This window comes from Pyricularia grisea, chromosome I, assembly GCF_004355905.1.
Source record: "Pyricularia grisea strain NI907 chromosome I, whole genome shotgun sequence".
Lineage (NCBI taxonomy): Eukaryota > Fungi > Ascomycota > Sordariomycetes > Magnaporthales > Pyriculariaceae > Pyricularia > Pyricularia grisea.
In genome coordinates, this window is record NC_044973.1 from 3,378,030 (window position 1) to 3,397,279 (window position 19,250).

The following is a 19,250-nucleotide window of genomic DNA, read 5'->3' on the forward strand; positions in this document are numbered from 1 at the left end:
GGGGGGGGGGGTTACGGACCATACCAATTGCGGTGCGATTATCACTGACAACTGACATGAATGGGGTCGACATGAAAACAGGCAAACCACTCTTGGAGAACAGCCTGCGTAGGAACGTCCGACAGTTGCGACAGCCGGTGCTCTAGCAACGCAGCAATTAGGAAATGGTGAGTCTGCGGCGGCTTATATACAAATAACAAAAAAAGACAAACAAACACTGATGGGGAAAACGATGCTTGTTCGCATTTTGCAAAAACAAAATTCAATAGCGATGGAGACCAACCATTCTGCCACCCGGTAAACTACGTTGCGACAAACAGCTTCTTCGCCTTCACCTGTGGATCGACGGCCTTTTCGAGAGGGCAGAAGACCGCGCTACTCCAGACGACGTTTGCGGGAGCCACGACGACGCGGAGCTACGGGCTCTTTGGCGCAACTGTCACTGGAACAGCCCCGGGGACCGGCGGCGGCGACGAAAATGTTGAACCGAGCGCTGCACCGACGGATGGGGATGGTGATGGTAACGGTGGAGGGGACGGAGGAGCAGGCGGTAGTGGAGACAACCAGAGCTCGACTCCCGTCGGTGCCATCGTGGGCGGGGTTGTCGGCGGCATTGCTGCCATTGCCATTGCCGCAGGGGCCGGGGCTTTCTTCTACCGAAGGAAGAAGAAGAGAAGCCAGGAAGCCGGAAGCCAGGATATTGGCAGCCAGGCTGCTCAGCCCGAGAACCCGGATATTCGATCGCCCAAGTGGCCACTGTTGAACTCTGGACAGGCCGCCAAGATACCAGAGTATCCAGTCGAGATGGACGCAACTGCTCCGGTCAGGCAGGTGCACGAACTGGGTGATACTGGATATCCAACTAGTCCCCCTGCGGCCAGGCAGGTGCATGAGTTGGGTTAAAGGGGCTGGGCCCTTGGAACGGGGATGGATGGGTTGTATATATGTGCGTGCAAGTACTAGTACTCGCCTTGATATAGATAATGAGCTCACGTTCATTTAAACAGTGAAAAGCATTGATAATTATTACCACTTGACCATTCTCTGTACAACCCCATGGCCGGAACAGTAACCAAAAGACGACACCATTTGTGTGCTTTGCCACAGAGCCGCTCGGCCAAATCCCAAAGACTTTCATGCATGAATATTGTTGTACAGCTGATTTGCTGATGCGTAAAGATGATTGAGCCCATGATTGGCGGTATAATCAGGCAGCTGAAAAGAAAAGAAAAATGAAGAAAGCGGGACGGGGTCGCACAGCAGCAGTTTATAGGAAATTATTCCTTGGCTTGCAGCCAGGCTATTTGGGGTCCAAGACAAAAGTCTCTTAACTTCCTTTTGACACGGCAGTTTGACAGCAAAGGTGATATTCAGCTATGTTGTCTGCCCAGCCCTGATGCTTGGACGCTCACATACCCATCGATCGATGTCTCCTTTTTCTCTCTCTCTCTCTCTCTCTCTCTCTCTTTCTTCGTGGCTGTGTGATTTGCTACCCCAAACTCCAGCCTGCCCCAAATATCTTTTTGTTTTTATTCTTTTGTGCCTTGCCAGCGCTGATCATGGGTGGCTCTAGTCAATCAGCTCAGGCTGAGATAAGTGACGTATGGTATGCTGTGCAGTGTTACACACCTTCTGGGTCGACATTCGGTAAGGCAAGCAGCAAATACCGGTAAACCTACATTCAAAGGAGGCAGAAGTAGTTGTTAGTGGGTGGTCAGATCAGATTTCCCTCGACCTTTTCTTTTCTGTTCTCGATACGTGAACCACAACAGTCAAGGGGCAAGGGCAAAAGCCAGCACACCCGTTCCTGGTTTTCGTCGAAATCCCACCTCGCAATCTTATATTCCCTTTTTTGACGTGTTATAGTCTGATGCTAGTCGAAAATTCACGCCAGTCTCAGTATTAGAGCCTTGTCCTCGTCGACGATATCCTCTTTTTTTTGTTTCTTAAATCAACATGATCAACCCGGAGACGACGACGCAGCTGCGGCTGCTACTGCTGTTCTCCTGTCTGTTTGCTGCTCTACACGGCACGATGGCGTCGGCGGTGGCAATGCCGCCTGCCACGGGATCAGTAGTCATACCCCTTGACGCCCAGAGCCCTCGTCCCACCGAGGCCCCGATCATGGTCGAGCTCGCCCGCCGGCAAAGCCCTTTCACGTACATTGTTGCACCAGACGGTATCTGTGGCTGGAACAGTCAAAATACAGATAGTGCGTATTTGTTGTTCACATCTCAAGATACAAAGAGAAAAAAGACCAAAGAAAAAAAAACGTCTTATACATGAAGCTGCTTTAGTCGGCTAGACTAACGCTTTATTTTCCCTTTGGTGTTTCCCAGTAAGACGGACCTGTAATAATCAAGAACATCGCTGCGTCTTTTGGCAGCGCGATGGTTCTTTTCCAGAAAGGCGTGGTTGCTGCCCTGCAGAGGGCTGCACGGTAAGTTAAATATTACTTACACAGCACTTTTGGTAGAATATTGAGCAGCAACAAAGCCAGGATCAACCGGGACAGCACGAAAATCAAGGCAGCCTGATGCTAATGGAGTCAACAGGAATTTAACCGAGTCTCAGAAACAGCTTGCGTCGCTAGGGACCAGTCCTGTGACGCAGCCTGTAAATCCAATGGCCGAATATCCAAATGGTAAGACAATATCAGATCTATCATACGGGCCAGTTTCAGCCCCTTGTTCTAACTTGATTTCATTTTGTTCCTCCTACGATATACAGCACCGGAACCTTACCCTACTGCAATACGTACTTCTTCGGCTCCTATGGGCGTTACCCTGCCTTCACTTGCGGCAGCACGAACTGGACCGAGCCCTCTGTCTACTACATGATCAAGCCTGGCACGGAGAGGTTCTTTGCAACCTCGACCACCCTGGCAACCCTCCTCACAGCAACCGCCACCTCGGACGGTTCTGTCGTCACGCAGGTAGTGACTGTAGCCCCAACCGGCTCGACGAATGGCGGGGCCGGAGAAGGCGACGGAAACAGCAGCGTTGGTGGTGGAAACAGTCAGCCATCTAGCAGCGGCGGCGGCGGTGGTGGGGGTGGAGGTGAGCAACCATCCAACGGCGCAAACACGGGCGCCATCATAGGAGGCGCGGTCGGCGGTGCGGCGGTCCTGGCCATCTCCGCCCTCGCCGCGGTCCTGCTCTACCGCCGCAGGAAGAAGAACAAGCGCGACGCCACCGGTGCGTCCGCCGGGGCTCAGGGAGACGGGTTCTACCCCATGTCCCCGAGCCAGCCCGACTCGACGGCCTTTACGCCGTCCTCCTACAACACCCCCGGTATCCCATGGCCTCAGCAGAACTGCTACTCGGTGTCGAGCGCCTCCCCACTCCCCACGTCGCCGCCCAACGCCCCGCACTATGACAGAGTATATCCCAAATACCCGGCTCCCATGGCTGAGGTCGACAGCACTGGGCAGAATCGGGTACATGAGTTGGGGACGAACTAAAGTTGAACCCAGGGCATGTCCTGAAATTTTGTGTTCCCCCATGATCAAGTGCGTTTTGCTTATCCTTGTGTGACCGGTCGAGAAGGATCATTGGCTTTTGAACGGCCCCCCTGGTGTAGCCTCCATATATATCCTCACGCAACGTCCCTTCAGATATAATCTGGTTCTTTTTGCATTCCCAACCGAAGTAATCGTTACTCGGTCAACCAATTCAATATAATCGACACAAAACGGCAAAGTGAAATGATCTATTGCTGAGCATTTCGATAGGCATACCGTTTGGGCCTCACTGGTCTCTTTTTCTGGATTAGCGCCTATCGACAATTTTGGCCATCCTTTTGTTAAACTTGGTTTGAAGGCTTTCAAAAAATTCATGCCTGCCAAGTCCATGTTCGGAAAAGCATGCCATAGCATGTCATTAAACGGCAACATTGCCGGCATCGTTTGTGTTGCATTGCTTCGGAATGATTTCCTGTATATGTTGGGCATCTTTCTAGGTCGCCGAGTTCATAAATATTATGTTCCCAGTAGTAAATGAGAGCTCGGTTTGCTCTTGTTTAGATGGCACCTCTCAGCTGGACTGGAAAGCCTCCGGCTAATTGAAATCAAAGATGGTAGACGATGGTCAACTTGCTCAAACCATTGGGGTCCATACCAATGTCAGTACCTAGCCCACAAAGAATATGAACCATAACATTCAGAGAATTAACTGGGTATACTTGGCTTGAGTCCCGGCTTGACAAGTAGGCGAAAGTGTCTGCTCTCGGCGGTCACCAGGCTGACACCCCAGCCTCAGTGGGTATACATGGACTCTCTTACCTGTCTACAACTGAGGCCTTCGGTCATGAACATTCACAAAGCAACGGCTGAGCAAGTCATTTTCTGTCAGTGTTTGCCCACCGCCAAAATAACCCCCTTCAGAGACTAGTATCACAGACTAGGCCTCAATATGCTGTACCAAGATTCGCACCATATACATCCACAATGATTGCTTGCACGTGACTGTACATTTAGCAGGGCTGGAAACAGGGTTCTAACATGAATTCAAGTTGGCACCGCCTGGTATCGGTCGTGCCTTGTTCATTTTGCTATCGTTAAAAGTTTTGATGTCCCAACCCCAAATTGCAGAACCGATGCATATCCGATATGAACGACGTGAACCAGAGCTGAATGAAGTTGCGCCCAATCGACAATAGAGGCCAAATTTTCCAGCCCAAACCGAGATAAAAACTCCCCAAAACACCGACAGCACCCTTGCTGCTTTGCGACGACCCACGTCTTCAACGAGACGTTTAGCGGTAGCGCCACAGAGACAGGGTGTTGTGCCTCTTCCACGTCTTCCTGCGGCCGGCAGTGGTCTTGTTGTAGCGGTGGCCCTTGTTGAGACCACGCGACTTCTTGCCGGTGGCGGTAAGACCACGAGACTCGCGGTGCTTGTGGACGGGGTTGACGATCCAGTTGATCCTGGGGTCGATGCGGATGGCCTTGTGCTGGGGGTCGACGAGGATGACCTCGTAGTACTTGTAGGTCGAGTCCTGGTTGATCCAGTACGAGTTGAGGACGCGCAGGTTAGCGCAGCGGCGGCCGACACGCTCCTCAGCGGTGGCCTTGAGCGAACGCTGGTACTTGAGCTGGTTCACACCCTGGTTGGTGGGCTTGCCTAGAGAGAGAGGAGAAAAAATCAAGTTAGTCACAATTGCCCAACGCCGCCCACTCGATCGGTACCCTCTAGATCTTCTAGAGTGCAGCATTCGAGATCAAACATACCATAGGTGGCACCCTTGGGCACGGGTCGCTTGCGACCACCACGGCGGACGCGCACACGGTAGATAACATAGCCCTGCTTGGCCTTGTAACCGAGGCGGCGGGCCTTGTCCGGGCGAGACGGGCGCGAGGCACGGTGGATAACGTTCAGTTGGCGAAGCTATAGTTTGAAGCGAAATACACTCTCAGCAAATGTTCAACGAGTGTAAATCAAGGACGGACTTCTCGTCTTGCCTTGACCCTCTTCGCTAGAAGGAGCACAAGACAAGATCCAAGAAGCCTCGGCCATTGGCGAAAACCATGCTTTGGTTGTTCGAAAATTTCGGGATCGGATCGATTGGCTAACGTACTTCCCAGCAGCGCACACGCAGAAGGAAGCGGAGGATATCCGACTGCTTCTTCTTCTGGAGCTCCTCGACGTATTTAAGCGCACCCATCTTGTCTGTTTCGTGGCCGAATGCAGATTATTAGTCGTCGTTATCCAATATTAGGGGGTGAGCATCTAGCTTCTGGCAGATAATTGAGAATTGAAGCTTTTTAAAGAGCAATGAGAGAGAAACATACCGGTTTGGTCGAGGCCGAATGTCGTCCACTTGGTCGATTTCGGTTTCTGATTTTGGTGTTGAATGTCTTCAAAACTTCAAAAAAATTCAAGTCCTCAATATCTGGAGAGGTTTGTGTGGGCAGAAACGAGTAGGGCAGGCACAATTTGTGCGCTAGTCCATGCAAGGACTAGCGTCTGGCAAACCCCACCAAAGACACCCCACCTCATGGCCAACGAGTGTTGGGTGAAAATGCTGACCAAGGTCTCCACTCGTAATCTTGGCCGTTGCCAACAATAGCGGCCTTGGCAGCCGGTAAAGCGGGATAGAATACGGTTCCGTATGCATCAACGCGTTTTCGCTTTGCTGTAAGACACTTCTTTCTCTTGACCAGCCCCAAGTTAAGCTGTGCATATGGATTCTACCACGTCGTTCAAACCCAGATTCGATTCGTCTTTTTGTGATGTGTAGCTATGTACCACTCTAGCTCTGCGAACAAGTTTCTAGGGAAAACGGATGCAGTCTTTTCACCCGTTGCCAAGCTTACTTTGCCCTATGAATTTTATATCAGCCAGAATATCTCCCTTGACATGGCCATAAGCAAGATATGAAATCATTGTAAATCCATCGGAGACTTCGATCGAACTCAATATTTATCCCTTTGTATGCAAGCAGCGTTCTTTCCGCTTCTTGGTGAACGCTCGCTTTGAAAGATCGCCTGTTAGTTCCCTCACTGACCCAAAGGTGGAGTGTGTGATCTGCCCTCCTCCGCGGTGGGCGTTGCCAACATTTTCAAGCCTTTGACGTGTTTTCTGGCACAGCTCCCCCAACTCTTGTCTTTGGCAACCGCGGATGTGCTCTTCTCAAAGATTTCAAGCGCAAACATGCCATCCTCGTCGACCTCATTGGTTCCCGGTTTGTATGGCTTAGTCCCAGTGATTGCACACTCTGAGAGGTGCTTCCCGTACTGATGGCCAAAATCTACGACTCTCTCCAAACTGGCAATGTCTTGCTGCCATTGGTCCAACGCGGAATCGTCAATGTGCGTGCGTTGTAGCTCCTTTAGGCGTCCAGCGTACTTTTCGGTGCTAACAATTGCACAGTCGCTAGCAATAAAAAGTGCGCGGCCCGCCCGGAAAAGTTCGATTTTCTCCTTTGCGTCTACAGCTGAGGCCTGTATCTGATGCAAAGTGCCCATCGTATCCTCCGACTGTCTTGGGCCTTTTGGCTGGCTGTGCGCCGCGAAATTGTCATCATGTGAGCATAGATTCAGGAACATTAGAAAAAGAAAAAGAAAAAGAAAAAAGAAAGAAAAAAAGAGAGAGAATGTTACACATACTGGGACTCTTCTGCGTGATATCTGAGCTCGTCCAGGACATCTCGCCGAATCGAGACAATATTGTCAACCAGCCGTCCGCCCTCGCTCGCTTGTGTGTTGTCGATTTGAGACCGGGCAAAATAAGCCGCCACATTATCATCGCTTCTCTCGTTGCATCTTTTGCGCATCTGCACAGGCCGGCGACCGTTTGCGAACTGCTCAAAGTCGCTTTCCCCGCTGCTCACTGTGACAATTTTAGAACCAGTGCCGGGGAAACAGACTTTGAATGGGCCCTTTGATTTTAGACTCACTAGAGGGAGCTCTCTTCCTGGGTGGCATGCTGGCTGAATATTATGGTGCTGTTGCTGACAGAGGATACAAGACTGGTAGGCAAAAGAGATTCCGGAATCGAGCGAACAGAAGAGAAGAAAACATCCAGAAAATCTCCTTAGAGCAGCGGAGCAAAAAGGCATCCTTGCCATGATCACTGTGACTTCCCTAAAAGGCAATAACGTCTAGTCACCTCTGAATGGGCAGGTACATGCCCTCAGTTTGCGAAGCACGTGGGGCCGCCCAGCAAGGCAACTATGGGACCATTACTACAAAAAGCTCATGGGCCGTCCTATCCTTTAGACGCCAATGTAAACACGTAAGCATGCACACGGTGACTTTTTTCCTCATTAGAATTGATGGTGTTGAGAATCCTCATGTTGAAGATGATATTATCATTGTCATGATGCTTCATTTTGTGCTCTGGAGCACGTTGATCTGATAGAAATCTTTCCAGATAAACCAAACGCCCAATAATCCAAAGGTACGAAACCACGAATGGTCAGTTATTCAACAGCCATTTCAAACAAGCCACGCTTGGTAGCCAGGGGGAATAATAAATAAAAGCAGCCCATAATAACCATCTTCTCCATCCTTTCCAGCTCTCGACCGATCCAGTCAAGCCATCCCAAGAGTCCTTGCCACCTCACCCTATTTTGCCAGCCAAGGAAATTTCTTCTTGCTCGACTCGCCCATGCCTGATGTAGGCTCCACTTGTATACTGCGCTGATAGATTTCCTACGGTGAAAAAATCAAGTTAGTGTCAGTATCCTATACGTTCAGATCATCCAGTCCATGCTCGAATGTTCCTTACCTCTTCGTCGGTTGGCATCTTGCAATCGAGAATCAACTCCCTACTCCCATCGTCCTTCCTCAGATTAGGATATGGCGTGCCCTGGCTCTTCATTAGAGGCAACAAAACTTCGCTCAAGACTTCAAACTTCTTCCAGTTGATCCTGTCTCCTTGCGGTCCGACAAAAGTCCTGCTTCCCTCCTCGGCTGACACTAAATCACGTCGGTGTAGCGGCATAAAAGGTATTCTTGGCAGTGGAGAGTTCTCCCACGCAAGCCGGTACGCAAAATGGCTCTTCTGAGTCCCCATTAACAGTCCAAGCCTCGCGAAACGCCTCTGCACCTCAACAGAAACCAGCGACTTTGTTTGAGCAAGACGGTGGATCGATGTCCCGTTGATGCCCGCCAAAACGGCAGCGAGCCCGTTGTAGTTGTTCAGAACGCGCAGCCTCAGTGCGATAAGCATGAATTTCTCCAGGCACGGTGCGCGGTGCTTTGCCTTGTCTCGGATTAGGATCATATTCGACACCCACCGAGCAACGTGGTTGAAATGCTTGATCATGCGTTCGACATTTTTAAGACTGCGGCACTTCTCTTTCTGCTCAGTCGACAGGCTCACATGCCTCACCAAGTCGCGAATGCGAATGGATGAGAACATTATCCAGTCGATACGCGTGATTTCGTCGGCGATATCGTCGGTGTCCTTGTCCAGGAAAATGTGGTAGCGAATTTTGTTCAATGGCAGAGTTGATGTCGGCGTCATCGTCGCTGCCTCACGCTCATAGTCCTCGAGGGAATGGAACTGAAACTGCGCAACTGGTCGCCGGTGCGACCCAGAGTCCTCTGCCGAAGCCCGCTGCGCTTGCCCATATGTTGAGGACGACTCCCTGCTATCTTCAAGATGCAACGAGGTCATGCTGTCGTTAAGCACACTGTCGCCTCTATGCCCATCGCGCGACGTGAACCTGGGATCCTGGGCGTGGTATGAGTCTCTGTCTGGCTCATCCGACTTGGCCCAGCCTGTGTCATCATCCTCCATGATGTAACGTTCCAAATAGAGCCTTATCTGCTGTGCAGATGGTGTGAGTATCGGATCCTTGGCAAGCTGGCAGGCTAAATTCTCCAGCTTCCTCCTTGTCGCTGACCGGGCAAAATCGCCTGGATATAGCGAGACCCATTTCGCGATAACTTCAATGATTCGCAGCTCAGTCTGTATCATAGTCAGGTCAGGTATGCTCTTGTCTCTCATCACGGGCTCCAGTCGCGCAAGTATGGCCGACAACAGCTGGCCAGGCGAGGCAAATTTGCGATAAAGACATAGAAATATGTCGGCAAAGTTATTGTCGGCCCGCGTCATGCGCGGGGCCAGCAACCGGTCGACGAGTTCGTCAAATTCCACGCCGACCATCTTGGCCGGCTTTTCCGCAAAATTCTCATCGCCGCGCTGCAGGATAGGAATGTCGTCTGAGTGCCGATACGATTCGACGTCCGACTCGTCCACATCCAAGAACGTGTCGGGCCCACCACCGTCCAAACGCACCCCGCCGTGGGTCCTGAGCATTCCAGAAACAGTGACGCTACCGTCGTCAGCTGCCGCATCGGATCCGTAGCTTGAGTGGTCCATCCGTGACCGCGACTGTGCGCTTCGGTACGAATAACCTCCGTCGCTTCCTGGTGGTGGGGTACCTCGCAACAGCGAAAGGTCGGAACTCGCTCGTCCGTGTTTGCCTTGCTGACTGAGTGGTCGTCCGTTAAGATCTGGGGCGTCAAGGTGAGCCGCAGAAGATGCTGCGCGTCTTCTAGATATTGCAGCTTCGTTCTTGTTGTTTTCGGCGCCTGTCATCGAATTGATATGCATGTTAGCCGACAGGGTGGTTATGTCATGTGCTCACCAGACCCCGGTCAAACCAGGCCTCTCGTTGGGTCAGAATGGATGTTCGTGTCAATGCCCTTGACCGAATATGGGCCCTATGGCCTCAGACCCTGAAATCGGGATTTTGGGGTGTTCCCCGGGCCCATTCATCCGACCCGACGGCATCTCTCAACCAATCCAAGCAGCTTGGCGCAAAGGCAAAAGAGATCGGAAAGGGGTTGGCATAACATCGCGGGAGAAAAAAAAGGCCGACCAAAAGGGCGACCGAGATGGTGTTGACATAAGAAACTGTAATAGCTTACCTCTTTTGCTCGCGAGCGCAGCCCGTATTATAGACTGAAGTGAATCCCTTGTGCTACTTGGCACGCTGGATGAAGTCTTAAAGGTGGCGACGGCGGCGGGGAAGTAGCCTGACACGGCATCAGGGTTAACTTGCCGTAGGTTCTCGGAACTGTCGCATTTCGTGGCAACTATAATGGTTGGGATTTTGGCAATTGCCAAGGCATCTGGAGGAGCGCATGCAACTGTCAGTTCATCCATGCAGCTAAGTTCTCCTTTGCTCCGGCTAACTCCGTCAAGGCCACCAAATATGCTCCTGACACATGCCAGCAGGCATGTCAAGACAGGGCTCCAATGACGGCCTGCCCATCTACAGAGGGGGCGGTTCGGCTGCAATTAACACATACTCATTATTGGAGGCAACTCTCTTAAGCTTTCCTTGTTCGTCACATCATATAGCACCAAGACACCATCTATGCGGGGTACCATGTGGCCATTGATCTGCTTAGGCCAGCGGATGGGTTGTTTTTCCTCGACCTCCAAGAACTCAGTATCAACCTCGAGAAAAGTGGCGCGCAGCGCAGTACCGTCCAGGTCTAGCCGAACGGTAGTGATGTTGCTGCCGGGAGGCCGCGGCGCGCGTAGTGCTCGTTGAATAAATGTGGACTTTCCCACGCCATCTGCGCCCAGCACTGCTATATTCAACGTATCCATGCTTGGTTGAGGTACCGGGGTCGTGGGAAGCGGGGCGGACTTGGGCGCGGGTTCGCTGTTCAGCGGCGTCAAGGAATCTTTGCGAGGAGGCGGCCAGCTGGGTGGAGAAGGATGCTGGTGTCCATGCGAGTCCGAGTCGGCGGTGCTGCGCTCTTCCGTACTTGCCTCGGGGCGGTGTCGGGGGTAGGAATGCTCGGATATGGGTGCCGCAGAATTCCGGCGCCTGTTTCCGGACTGCGGTTCACCGAGATCGAGAAAGGAACGATCCGATAGCGACGGCGGTGGTCTCCTCTGTTCGGGAAGTGGAGGGCGGATGGGTGGCAGATTCGGTCTCAGGGATGATGCCGGTGGCAGAGAAGACGAGGTTGACTTTGCTCTGGGTTTGGAACTCGAGGTGGAGGACGTCTTTCGTGAATGTTTACTCCTGCTGGATTGTGATGCGGTTGATTGGTCTTCTGCGACGCTATGGTGAGCCCTGTGCCCTCGCGATTTGGATGACATGATGGGCGTTCAGGATAGGCTGCTTCAAGCAACTGCCGACTGAGGGGATTGGGTTCCGCCCAAGCAAAAGTACGAAAGGGGTGATCCTTGACGAGCAAGCAAGAACATATAGATGTCGTCGAAGGGCAAACCAGGCACTTGGCAACAACACGAAGCTCAAGCTGGGCTTCCCTACTGAATACATCCAATCAAGCAGTGAAAAGGTTTCTTTCGGGCGAGCACAATCATTTCCAACGCTAGGGTAGACCAATCCGACAACGAAACTTGGACTTACATGGGTGGTGTTTGTTGTCCGCCTCGGGTACCAAAAGGTATGCTTTTTAGTACAGTCAGACAAGGCCAGGCGTTCCAATGTCCCCATGCGATGCGGATCGCACCCTTGGGGTACTATTTGGTGGCCGGTGGTGGCGCCGCTTTCCAGCTGGTAGGTTTGTGACGGTTCACTCGACGCGCGTTAATAGTATGGTTCGGCGGTTCGACGGTCCAGTCAGACCGGACTTTATTTTCGTCACGCTGCAAGAGGGTTGCCAGTCGCTTCTGTAAAGGCAGGATCTGGATGCAATTTAGCGATTCGGGCTGTCAACCCGTACAGCTGGGGGGGATCTGCGCCCGTGCTTGCGGTTGGTGACGGACGACTGGGGGTGGGTGTGTGTCTGTCGCAGTGGCCCGGCGCGCTCTTTGGTCTCTGCGCAGCAAATCAATCTGCAAGGAGAGTACTCAGTAGTGCGAGTTTTGAGGGGTCGGATGCCTAGAGATAGGTAGCCCTGCCGGCCCCAAGGTCAGACAAGTGCTGTAGGTGCAGTAGACTACTTTTGGTCCCGTTGTCAATGCAATGGCAGGGCCTTCTCTCAACTCATCCGGGAAGAAATAAGGCGAAATTGGACAGAAACAACGTGCAAGTTCTGTTTAAAGAGTGCCGAGTTAAGATTGATTCATGGATCCAACAGATGCATCACCGTCGCTCGGCAATTTTCTTTTCTCTGGTTCTGCTCGACCCGCGACAAGTGGTCCCAAGGGAACGTTTTGATATTGACCGCGCGCGGGGTGGATAGGTAAGGCAGGAATGCCCACGTTGACACCTTTGGTACCTTTGCTCTACAAATTAGTGATGCGGGTACAAAAAAAAAACGTCCGAGGCCAGCCCCACGAGCCAGTAGATACCCACCATTCAAAGAACATTGAAGCACACCGTGCTAGCTTCACGGTCCATCTAGGGGTCCTTGCGGTCCCTGTCATGAGTTGTTACCTCGAACCCTGTACCATCTCTTCATAGCTTTATTTACCAGGTACAGTACCTACCCCAGACAGTGAAAAAAAAGGTACCTTATCTACCGGTAAGATCATTGCCTATCACTTGATCCTCAGCGTCTTTTTTTACGACTTGAAACCAACCCGATAGTCCATCTCGAAAGTATTTCCAATATCACTCGGTTGGGTTTCAGGCTTCGCGTAAAATATGATCTGCTCCTCTTTCTTAGTACCTTCCCCCATGTGGAAGTAGCATCAATTGCGGTCCAAGTACGCAGGTATTTCGTAGGTTTCGCAAGTGAATAGGTCTTAACCCCATGAGAAAGTTCCCTCCTCTTCTCGTTTAATCGGATCGGGGACCTGCTTTAGCAATGAAACAACTTTCCGAGAACATTTTTTTTAGTAAGTAATCGTCCTCATATTTAGTCGGGATCCTTCAGTCTCCTAGACTAACAGCGCGGGAAAGCCCCGCCGTTTTGGGACGTGTGATCGCAGCAAACTGCAATGTCGGCACCCGTTAATACCACGACTCCCTTCACAAATCAAGAATGCGATTCGTGAAATCTGATGCTAAGACGTGCAAATAGTGCAACCGCCTAGACCTAGATCAATGGCCTAACTACAGTCTAACAACATACGCGGGTTGATGCAGATGGTCGACGAGATGCTATTGGACAATCACTGTTGACTTGGCACGACTAGATATCGCGAATTGTTCTATGCTTCAATGCGGGCGGATGTTCATAGGACCCTGATACGTCTCTCCACTTGTTAGAGTTCTCGTCTTTGAGGTCAATACTACGGAGTAGACACATGGCAGGCCAACCCAATCACGGCCCAAAACCTCCGAGGTGAACTACGACGTACGTCAGGTCTTATGGTGTGCGAGACCCAATTCAAGCCTCTTCAGGATTAATTTTGGGCCAGGTCCGTATGGGTTCTTGTGGTTGTTAGTCCAAGTCAAGGTCTTCTAAACAACAACAGCCCCCCAACCCCCTCTTACTATGTACGATGTACGGGGTACGTCCCGATCAGCTCCCGACAGGTGAACATAGGAAAGTAGAGATGCTGGGTTGCTTGACTTTACAATGCGAGACGCGGACTGATGCAGTTTTGTTGATGGGACGAATAACAACGGGTTTTCGGGCGATGTGATGGGACGCGGTGCTGATGGTTTATCTTTGTTTTGTTTTGTTTTTCTCGGATCCTCGGAGTTGCAGATTTTTATATGCTGTATGGTCTGCGGAAAACTTTCCTTGTATAGAAAGTAGCATTAAAAGCACGAACAGGTCTCTCGATTCAACTGCATTTGCGGGTTTACCCGGTTCATGTCCACTTTACCTAACCGCATGGCAACCTTGCGCAGTTAGGACATTCAATCATTCCACTGCTAATGTAGGTTATGTACAGCGGGATAGTCTAGAAGCAGTGAGGGGTAGAGACGGGAAACACGAGACTTGTCAAGCTGTCAGCGTTGCATCCATTGCTTTCGTGCGCATACTCCACAGATATGCATCAAACGATCGACCGTATTCCCCTTGTTTGAATTGGAGCAAAATGTTGGTTGGTTGGTCTGGCAAAGGGGGTTTGGTTCTCGCTCGGTGCAGTCAGACTAGCCCAATCAGTTCATTGGCGACCATCACCAAAATGTCGTACCATCCCAAGTGCCAATTCTGCCAATGCTGTGATTCGTTGTGCTGTATTTGGCTACCTCGGCAATAATAAATGTACAAATGAAGACCTATTTCGTAGAAGACAGTTTCGCCTCATGTGACTCGAGGAAGCGAGGTAGGACGAATGGTGTCCGCACTTGGGTTGGGAGAATAAGTTGGGAAATACTGTCATTGTTGAATGCTAATATCGATATTCGTGTGTGTCAAGGAGATGTGGAGGGAACCCCAGTGATGGCAGTCCAACAAGCAAAGTAAAACAAATTCTTGGTGAAAATACAGTACACATACCAAGGCACCTTGTAAAAGTGTGCGTAGCTATGGCTTTTTCATTTACCACATGCATTCAATCGCTCTTTATTCCCCTGATCCCTGCACCCCGCAGCCCCCCCTCAAGCTGTCCGCCCACACGACCTCCCGCCTCCATCTATCTTCCATGAACCATACGAAGCAAGGTACGGGCAACATCTGAATTACTCTGAAGCCAGCTGGAGGCAGATCTGAATTCTTTACGATATACTGCGTATCCTTACCTAACAAAACTGGCCCAAACTTATGTATCTAGGTAAATACCTAAGCAGCGCAAGAGAAAGCTCAACTTAACCTTCAAATAACGCTTGATTTGCAGTTGCTTTCGCTGCTCCACACATGCACCAAATTCTATAAAAGCATGAATGACACCTATTAAGCAATTGTCCACTAGACTAGCTTAGTGTCTCCATGTACTATGACATGGTATATATGCGTTTTTTCCCAAAATAAAATCTACCACGTGTATACAAACTTTATGAAAGTTATGCGAGAAACTTTTCCCTTACCTAGATTTGGGGCGCGTGACACCATCCCCAGAACAATGTCTCCGCTTCCACTCGGTAGGAACTCATCCTCTCAAGACCACATGCCTAGGTCGTCGTAGATTTCCACCATGGACTATTTTGTCTTGCCTGCACCCTAGTCCTGCCCCTTGCTCCATTGAAGAATGGTGTTCCCCAACACAATTTGGTCTGAGACCTTATCCGTGGCTCAAGGACCGGATCCGCCAAAGAAAGCCAAGTCGTGATCACTTTGTGCTCCCTTACCTCTCTTTCCCTTTCCCCGCGTGCCCTTGGCGAACGGTACTTGGGGCCCTTGACAAAGAGAGAATTGGGGAGAGGGAGAGAGAGAAAAGAAAAGGAAAAAAAAATACAAGACTGGATAGACCACACTACCCCTGCCTACGAAGCGAATTTAGTTAGTTCTACCTAGTGTATCCGTCCATTCGGCATGCGACACCTGCCGCCCTCCCCGCCTCTCACCTGCTAGTTGCATTTGGGGTCCCTTGTCCCGGCTGTATGTATCCCCACCTCTCGGGTTTCTCTGCTCACTCGGAATGCAGGACATGGTAAAAACATGATTGATGACTTGGCGGAAGCCAACCTTGATTTTTTGTCCCTCTTATTTTTTTGTTTTTGTGTTTGTCTACATCACATCCAATAAACACATGATAAAAATCAAACCACAGCGAGGAAAGCCGACAAGTGCCCCGACCTATGCCCATTTCCACCTAGAGCCGCGACTCATGGCATTTTGAGACAAGGATTTGCTTTCCAAAAGCTCCAGCGGACTTACAAGTATATATTCATTTTGTTTCTTGCTTTTTCATGTTATGCCCGCAGAGGCAACAAACTTACTACCCGGCTTTGTCTTGGGGGGAACATCTTTTCACTAAAATCGTCCGTTCAGGAGGGATTAACTCAACACCGCGTTTCTCGGCCTGTTTCCGACGCCCCTATCTGAGACAAGCGAGACCTAGGTCATTTGCTGATAATTCCTTGCCTCACGCGGGACGCCGCCGCGGAACAATCAAACAAGAAATCAAGAAAACAAGAATAAAACAAGAACAACAATAATAATAATAATAAACCGGACGACAACATTTTCTTCAACACTTTTCCCCCCTAGACAACCAACAGGATTTGAGGCTAGCCTTCTTGTCTCTCCCTCCCCCGTGCTTTTCTTCTTAGGGGCGCCCTCCTCACCCACGCCCTTTCTTATGCAGCATTGCCACCCGCTGAACCCCCTTTTTATCCCAAACTTCTCCCAACCCTTCTCACAAAGAAGCCACCAAACCACACATATGGGTGTTATTAGCCAAGCAATGGACTTCTATAACCGCGAACGACCGGGAGTGATACGGCAACCTGGGAGGATGACGGCCATCAAGACCATGAAACGACCACGACAGAGCAAGCCGTCCGCAACATACTCCGTCGACCCCGTGGAGCTGTCTCGCCGACTTTCGCTGGTGCTCGAGGAGCAACAGAGGACTGCGGAACGCCGGAGGCGCGCAAGCCTGAATCCTGACTTTGCGTCAGGATATCAGCAGCAAGATGGCATCGCAGCTTTCAGGGCAGCGGATTCGTCCGTGAGCACAGGGCTTCGTCGTCCAGAAGCCAAAATCGACACCCACAAGAGGAAATCGTCCCAAAAACCGTCTTTAGGGGACGCGGCAAAGGAGGGCACCCAACCCAGTCATCCATATGTACCTCGTGAGGCTGCTTTACAGTTCTCCGTCACAACAACGGCCATCAGCATGAGGGAAGGCACCGGAACTAGCGGGCTTGTCCGCAGGCTATCCAGGAGTGCACTCAGACTCCATCTCAGCAGAGACGAGCAGCAGAAAGCTTCCAGCGGGCGAAAATCGGAATCAAGTCAAGTGCACGGTGGTCGCATAGCCGAAGAGGAGGCAGAGGGTGGCACCAGCGATCAGCAAGAAGAAAACAAGCGCGGCAGCAAAGGTCTTCATCCGGAAAGGAAGTCCGAGGAACCTAATGTCCGCGACTCGCAAGTCGTATCGGACTCCCTAGATCACCACAGCAGCAACACGCCGCCACCACCTCTGGTCAAGCCACTGCACATCTCTATCGCGAACGAGCATCGTGTAGATTGGACGCAGAGTGACGAAGTCAAAAAGACCAAGCTGTCGCCCCTCTTAAGACGGCCGGTATCCACCTGGACGTTGCGAGGTCGACTGGTTGGCAAGGAAAAGGGGTCATTCCCCAACGAAGTTGGCCCAGAATCACCCGAGTCGAAGTCGCCCAAGTATGGATTCTTCGCTAGATTCAGGCGTTAGCTATGACGATTCTTTAGATACAAGATAGGCCTACGTAACTCACGTGGGCATACTCATATACATAACTCAAACTTAGCTTCCCAAGTTGACCTCATAATGCACCACAAATTGGCGCTAAGAATTTTCCGTTTGTTGTGCTGGAGTGTGTAATAGTCGATAGTGGGCACTATCGTGTTGCACCACATTTTTATGGGCTTCTGTTGTCGACCTGATATGAGGCTAGAGCATCGAGCTCTTGGACAACAAGAAGAGGTGAAAAACTGCCAGCATCCCCTCATGCAAAGAAGCGTCGAGACTGGACTCTCAGCAGACAAACAAAGCCAGAAATGTGAGTCATTAGAAGGATGCTGAAAGATACCACGCCCTTATTATGGTATGGCCATGGTATCCTAACATCAGTCTTCGTGCTCTTGCTGCTGAAGAGTCTCGATAAGCTTGATCTCTTCTTGAGTGTATTCGCGGCTCACCATTGCCGTTGCCTCGTCCTTGTCACTACCCTTGGACAAGAGGTAGAGCACGAGCTCGCAGTACTCCCTGACGCCATCGCCCACATCGGAAGGATCCATGCGTGCCTTGCGCAGGGCGGCACGTCCGCGGCTCAGGCCAACGTCCTGAGACCAGGGCTCGTTCTTCTTTCTACCACCGCCGGGGCGACCCGTGCCGTCGAGAAGCCTGGAGTCCACATCTGAGAGTGTCCAAGGAAGACCACCTCTCGTACCAGGTTCTTTCTTAGGGGGCAATGTCGCCGAGTGTATTTGGTTCAGAGTAGATGGGAGGTTCGGGTATTTTTTGAAGAGGTTTCGCAACTCTGGGGAGTCATCGAGAACACTAAACGGATGTTGGCGACTGGGCTTGGCAGCTGCAGACCGGTTGACCGGTGGTGGTGGCTTCGGCGGCAAGGAAGATGGGGGGTGAGTCTCTTTATGAATGCGGGAGCAAGGTACGGAGCAGCTGTGTGATGTATTGTTAGCCTGTGACAAGACCACATCTCCACGGTCACAGTGTTGGGTTGGGGCTACTGAAGCTTACTAGGCAAGTGAGCAGTGCGGGCACTTGTATTTGCTGGGCTCCTTCTCGCAGACTCCGCAAGTAGTCCGCGCTGGTTTGGATTCGACCACACTCTCGGCATGAACTTTTGCTTTTAACGGGGACGCTGCTGCTGCTTCAGTGGAACCGACTGGCCCTTCGCGGCCCGAGTTGACTGGCGTGGCTTGATCACTAGTCGGTGATGCTGCCGAGTTGTCGTGTGGGGGTGGGGCTTCGTTGTTGGAAGCGTCCTCTACGGAGAGCTTAGAGATGCCATCTGCTGGTGAGGTTGACATTTTCTGCAGTTTTTGTTTTCAGAAAACTCGAACCGAGTCGCGGTCGTAAACAAAAATCAGTGAGAAGCTAGAAGATACCACACCGATGCAAAAGTGATATCTACTGAACATCCATGAGTGCTATCTGGGAGTATGCGAGGAGGGCTAGATGTGACACCACGTGCGATTTTTTCCTCTGGCCTCTTTTCCACCTTGAGGCCTGTTGGTCTGCAAGTGGGCTGTTGGCTGTTGGCAGTGTGAGATTTTTAATTCGCGACCAGCTCTGCCATGCGCGCAATTCCCATATTTTCGACGGTGGGGTCCTTGTGTGGGGCTGTAATGA

General features: G+C 51.2%; 9 protein-coding genes across 9 annotated transcripts in view; 5 read left to right on the forward strand and 4 right to left on the reverse strand.

The window, feature by feature from the left end:
* Positions 1-1,143, forward strand: part of PgNI_06070 (uncharacterized protein) — a 1,691-nt gene extending 548 nt beyond the window's left edge. The window contains exon 3 of the mRNA XM_031126099.1: positions 270-1,143. Coding sequence (XP_030983018.1) covers positions 270-903 — 634 coding nt within the window. The 3' untranslated portion in view covers positions 904-1,143. The remainder of the gene's footprint in view (positions 1-269) is intronic.
* Positions 1,144-1,559: 416 nt separating this feature from the next.
* On the forward strand, positions 1,560-3,991 carry PgNI_06071 (uncharacterized protein). Its single transcript, XM_031126100.1, has 3 exons — positions 1,560-2,212; positions 2,344-2,440; positions 2,731-3,991. The coding sequence occupies exons 1-3, from the start codon at positions 1,957-1,959 to the stop codon at positions 3,461-3,463; spliced, it is 1,086 nt and encodes a 361-aa protein (XP_030983019.1). The 5' UTR covers positions 1,560-1,956; the 3' UTR covers positions 3,464-3,991.
* Positions 3,992-4,358: 367 nt separating this feature from the next.
* Positions 4,359-5,861, reverse strand: PgNI_06072 (uncharacterized protein). Its single transcript, XM_031126101.1, has 4 exons — positions 5,792-5,861; positions 5,578-5,669; positions 5,231-5,387; positions 4,359-5,123 (listed from the first exon to the last, which is right to left on the reverse strand). The coding sequence occupies exons 2-4, from the start codon at positions 5,662-5,664 to the stop codon at positions 4,756-4,758; spliced, it is 612 nt and encodes a 203-aa protein (XP_030983020.1). The 5' UTR covers positions 5,665-5,669; positions 5,792-5,861; the 3' UTR covers positions 4,359-4,755.
* A 638-nt stretch (positions 5,862-6,499) lies between these two features.
* PgNI_06073 (uncharacterized protein) lies at positions 6,500-7,453 on the reverse strand (the record flags this gene model as incomplete). The annotated part of the gene is made up of 3 exons (XM_031126102.1): positions 7,399-7,453; positions 7,109-7,331; positions 6,500-7,001 (listed from the first exon to the last, which is right to left on the reverse strand). Exons 1-3 carry the CDS (start codon positions 7,424-7,426, stop codon positions 6,500-6,502), a joined length of 753 nt encoding a protein of 250 aa, XP_030983021.1. The 5' UTR covers positions 7,427-7,453.
* Positions 7,454-7,530: 77 nt separating this feature from the next.
* PgNI_06074 (uncharacterized protein) lies at positions 7,531-7,892 on the forward strand (the record flags this gene model as incomplete). The annotated part of the gene is made up of 2 exons (XM_031126103.1): positions 7,531-7,736; positions 7,875-7,892. Coding segments are annotated over exons 1-2 (138 nt in total), but the record flags the coding sequence as incomplete, so codon positions are not given.
* On the reverse strand, positions 7,767-11,576 carry PgNI_06075 (uncharacterized protein; the record flags this gene model as incomplete). The annotated part of the gene is made up of 4 exons (XM_031126104.1): positions 7,767-8,155; positions 8,232-10,045; positions 10,385-10,588; positions 10,769-11,576. The coding sequence occupies 4 exons, from the start codon at positions 11,574-11,576 to the stop codon at positions 8,069-8,071; spliced, it is 2,913 nt and encodes a 970-aa protein (XP_030983023.1). The 3' UTR covers positions 7,767-8,068.
* Positions 11,577-14,715: 3,139 nt separating this feature from the next.
* On the forward strand, positions 14,716-15,122 carry PgNI_06076 (uncharacterized protein; the record flags this gene model as incomplete). The annotated part of the gene is made up of 2 exons (XM_031126105.1): positions 14,716-14,949; positions 15,060-15,122. A coding segment is annotated over one exon (219 nt), but the record flags the coding sequence as incomplete, so codon positions are not given.
* Positions 15,123-15,736: 614 nt separating this feature from the next.
* Positions 15,737-19,147, reverse strand: PgNI_06077 (uncharacterized protein). The gene is made up of 2 exons (XM_031126106.1): positions 18,636-19,147; positions 15,737-18,557 (listed from the first exon to the last, which is right to left on the reverse strand). The coding sequence occupies exons 1-2, from the start codon at positions 18,926-18,928 to the stop codon at positions 18,002-18,004; spliced, it is 849 nt and encodes a 282-aa protein (XP_030983025.1). The 5' UTR covers positions 18,929-19,147; the 3' UTR covers positions 15,737-18,001.
* On the forward strand, positions 16,632-17,606 carry PgNI_06078 (uncharacterized protein; the record flags this gene model as incomplete). Its single annotated transcript, XM_031126107.1, has 1 exon — positions 16,632-17,606. One exon carries the CDS (start codon positions 16,632-16,634, stop codon positions 17,604-17,606), a length of 975 nt encoding a protein of 324 aa, XP_030983016.1.
* Positions 19,148-19,250: the final 103 nt, after the last annotated feature.

Coding starts and splice junctions, on each gene's coding strand:
- PgNI_06071 (XM_031126100.1), top strand. CDS start 1,957: ATGATCAACCCGGAGACGACGACGCAGCTGCGGCTGCTACTGCTGTTC. Junction 2,213..2,343: donor GAACAGTCAAAATACAGATA/GTGCGTATTTGT, acceptor TTTCCCAGTAAG/ACGGACCTGTAATAATCAAG. Junction 2,441..2,730: donor GCCCTGCAGAGGGCTGCACG/GTAAGTTAAATA, acceptor TACGATATACAG/CACCGGAACCTTACCCTACT.
- PgNI_06072 (XM_031126101.1), bottom strand. CDS start 5,664: ATGGGTGCGCTTAAATACGTCGAGGAGCTCCAGAAGAAGAAGCAGTCG. Junction 5,388..5,577: donor TGCGTGTGCGCTGCTGGGAA/GTACGTTAGCCA, acceptor TTCAAACTATAG/CTTCGCCAACTGAACGTTAT. Junction 5,124..5,230: donor GCCCAAGGGTGCCACCTATG/GTATGTTTGATC, acceptor CTCTCTCTCTAG/GCAAGCCCACCAACCAGGGT.
- PgNI_06077 (XM_031126106.1), bottom strand. CDS start 18,928: ATGTCAACCTCACCAGCAGATGGCATCTCTAAGCTCTCCGTAGAGGAC. Junction 18,558..18,635: donor CCGCACTGCTCACTTGCCTA/GTAAGCTTCAGT, acceptor TACATCACACAG/CTGCTCCGTACCTTGCTCCC.